This window comes from Anneissia japonica, unplaced genomic scaffold, assembly GCF_011630105.1.
Source record: "Anneissia japonica isolate Jap-2015-1 unplaced genomic scaffold, ASM1163010v1 scaffold108480_len3328_cov113, whole genome shotgun sequence".
In the NCBI taxonomy this organism is placed as follows: Eukaryota; Metazoa; Echinodermata; class Crinoidea; order Comatulida; family Comatulidae; genus Anneissia; species Anneissia japonica.
The window spans coordinates 1-3,328 of record NW_022691578.1 but is presented as its reverse complement, the minus strand read 5'-3'; the positions used below and the strand labels follow the sequence as shown (position 1 = coordinate 3,328).

General features: G+C 35.1%; 1 protein-coding gene across 1 annotated transcript; it reads right to left on the bottom strand.

Moving 5' to 3' along the window:
• Nucleotides 1-1,106: 1,106 nt before the first annotated feature.
• LOC117100067 (UNC93-like protein MFSD11) lies at nucleotides 1,107-2,360 on the bottom strand (the record flags this gene model as incomplete). The annotated part of the gene is made up of 2 exons (XM_033239616.1): nucleotides 1,107-1,242; nucleotides 2,032-2,360. Coding segments are annotated over 2 exons (465 nt in total), but the record flags the coding sequence as incomplete, so codon positions are not given.
• Between the last annotated feature and the right edge of the window lie 968 nt (nucleotides 2,361-3,328).

The window sequence follows — 3,328 nt, the reverse complement described above, 5'->3', positions numbered from 1 at the left end:
AGCCGGCGAAAACATCGTAGTAGCCGATCGAATGCGCCGGCCGCCGGCTCTTAAATAAACCCCTGTAACCTATGTGTATGGTTTACAACGGCAATAATTGGTTTATGTCAATCACCTTCCATAGGCTTGGTAAAACAAATGCGAAGGCTATCCGGTCATTCTGACCCAGGCCTCAAAATACTCTTATGCCAATTGTATAAGTTTCTTTTATTATCTTGCTTTCCATTGAATATATGGACCTGAAATTCATCTCTTTAATAAGCGAATTTTGTCAGTTTTGTCAAGTTGTTTCTTGTTTGCGCATGCGTAAGAATGAAAACATTCACATGACAAGAAGGTAGCACTTGGTGGCTTTTAGATCACCCTACGAGCTCATTAGACAGGTGTGGCGGTTTCTGTCACAATGGCAGAATAAAAAAGGTTTGGTTGTTCTTTTTCTCACACAATCAAAGACAAACCGTTACCAAAAGTAATTAAATGTTTCAGGATACAAAATGAACATTGGAAATAATTTGATGACACCAAAATATAAAACTTTAAAACTGTATTATTTCAACATAAATTTTAACATGTTCTCAAAAAGTTAGGTTAACATTTTGGAAAAAAAAACTTTTTAATTTTGAAAAAAAAAAAAAAAAAAAAAAAAAAAATTAATATTAGTCTAGTATAACAAATAAATTTGATATAATAATTTGCATGTGTGTGTTTGTGTTGTGTGTTGGTCTGTTTGTGATTGTTTTTTTGGGGTCTCTGTGTGCTTTTGTGTTCAGGCCTGCCCAAGGCAAGTTTTATTTTAATTGAATCTTCTCGGGCAAGTGCCTTCTTCCTTTTGAGTTGTTTCATAAACCCATCGTTTTTAATGATCTCTTTTTAAATTTAACTGCAAATGGAAGAAAATAAATGTATTTTTGAATTGAATTGAATTGAATAAACAAAATATTGTCATTTACTATTAACCAATCATCGTACAAAAATATAAAAATGTTACAATGTTGTAACATTCTCCTTTGAGAAGGATTACTACAATGTGGTTTGTAATGGTATATTATTCATTCATACTAAATTTGATCCAGTAATTTCTAAGTTATCAAGAATATATTTCTCACCTGTGTGAACTTAAAAAGCGCAAAAGCCGGAGCACTGTCCTCTGGGAACATGTAGCCGACGATGGAGTAGATTTGTGTATTGAAACAGCTGTCACCAAAACCGAGCAAAAATGCGCAAAGTAATGCAACACCAATGCTGAAAATATAAATTAAAATTAAGGAGAAAAATTTTCAATTAAAAAAAAATTATTTTAGTTTAAATTTGCTTTTGAACACATGAAACGTATGCTATACTTTGAAGCTTTAGTTTTAGAAAATTCCCAGTCTATAATTTGGTATGCAATGTTTAGAGAAACAAGTACAGCAGTGGTAAAGAGTATAAAATAAGAATTGTCCCATTGAGATTCAAACTTAAGATCCACACCCCACCCTCGATTACATACAGGAGCAGCTTGGCGCAGCGGAAATGGTTTGGTCGTCCCAACCTTCGGGTTAGGGTTGCAATCATTTGCTGTGAATTTTTCTTGTGTCCTTGAGCACTTTTTCTACAATGCTTCAATCTACCCAGTTGTATCAATGGTCAAGCTCCGTTTCAGCCAGGTTTTCTTAAAATCGCTACAATGTCGCTACAGTATTTTCAGTGCAATTGTGCTGCGTAGCAGTGCCTCCCCGATGCAATCGGGAAGGCTCCCTGATTCGACAAATCAGCATCACAAAAAAAGCTGTCGGAAATAGCGTGCTGCAAAGCTTTCCAAGCAAATTGCAGTGGACCAGATTATCATACTCTCATCCTGTTCACGCTACTTGAAACAGGGGAAAAACTCCAGCCCATATATGAGCCCCATGGATAGGGAAGAATTTACAGAACAATATATACTGTATGTGGTATATTATATGATACAGTGGCTTTTGTATTTTTTTTAATCTATTGCTTAATTACAGCATTACTTTCAATCAATGTATTAATTATATACTGTTTCGATACCTTGGTTGAATATATGAATTGCCCTCGGCTTTTTGAATTGGTGTTTCACTCGGTAAGTTTAGCAGGATAAGGTAAAACGAAATGATGTGTACTACGTAACCCAAAAGCACAATAGGATCACGGCCGTATTTGTTGGTCTTATCACCAAGAATTCCAAATGTAGCGCCCCCAATAATCTCACCACAACCGATCAGAGTGCCCACTAGTCCAATATAGCCTTTAGCCTTCTCACCCCAGATGCCAACATTTCCAATACTTGTTCCATACACACCACTAAAGAATGTCAATTCAAGACCTATTATAGGAGAAAAAATTAGGACACCAAAATTCTATTGTTATATTTTTCTAAATGTTCATATTTAAAGCCATATTTATAGCGACTATAAAGAAACTATGTTGTATTTTTCAGAGCAGTAAAAGTAGGATTGAAAGTAGAATTTGAACAGCACATCTGTACAGTAGGTTAAACTTTGCTGGTGAGTGTACTAAATGCACATCGCTTTAAAACTTTCACAACCTGTATATAGGCTGACTACACATGCGCAAATTATTTCATTTCATATTTCATTTTCAACCAAGGGCTTGGTGAAATGAAAACAAAATATTGTATATTTATATTTGAACTATAATATTATGCCTGACAGGGGCGGATCCAGAGATGTCCAAAAAGGGGGGGGGGCCGAAATTCGGGCAGATCAAGACAACAATGTCCTAGGGGGTCTGGGGGGCATGGCCCCGCGAAATTTTTGTGTTCTAAACGCCCGAAAATAACATTTGAGGCGTTGTGGGCTATCATTTTTTTCTTTCTTTTTTTCATTTTTTCTTTTTAAAATCCGCCCCTGTCTGACATGCTGAAACCAGCTTTAGTGACAAAAACATATACTTTTTAATGTATTCATATTCTTCACATTGTAAGCTTTAAAATGATGTGTCATTTTCTTGAATCAACTCACTATTGCCAAAGTCATGAGTAAAAGTATTATTGCTTCTCTGTACTAAAGTATACAATGCTGTCACATCCTTATGCTAATTACTCAGTTGTACTTGATTTTGGGATGACCAGCCTCGTATTATAAGCTCTTTAAAATATCATAAATCCTATGTATTATTATTTATCAAGAATGGTACCTTTTATATAACCCTCTCCTCAAGTCCCTTTATTATTTTTTCTTAATCTGAACAGTGCAAACCAACAACTTAAACACTGAATGAAGGTATCTGAATGCCCAACGATGACATAATCTTATACTCTATATTTGGATAAATGGACAGACTGATATATACAATTTCATCTATC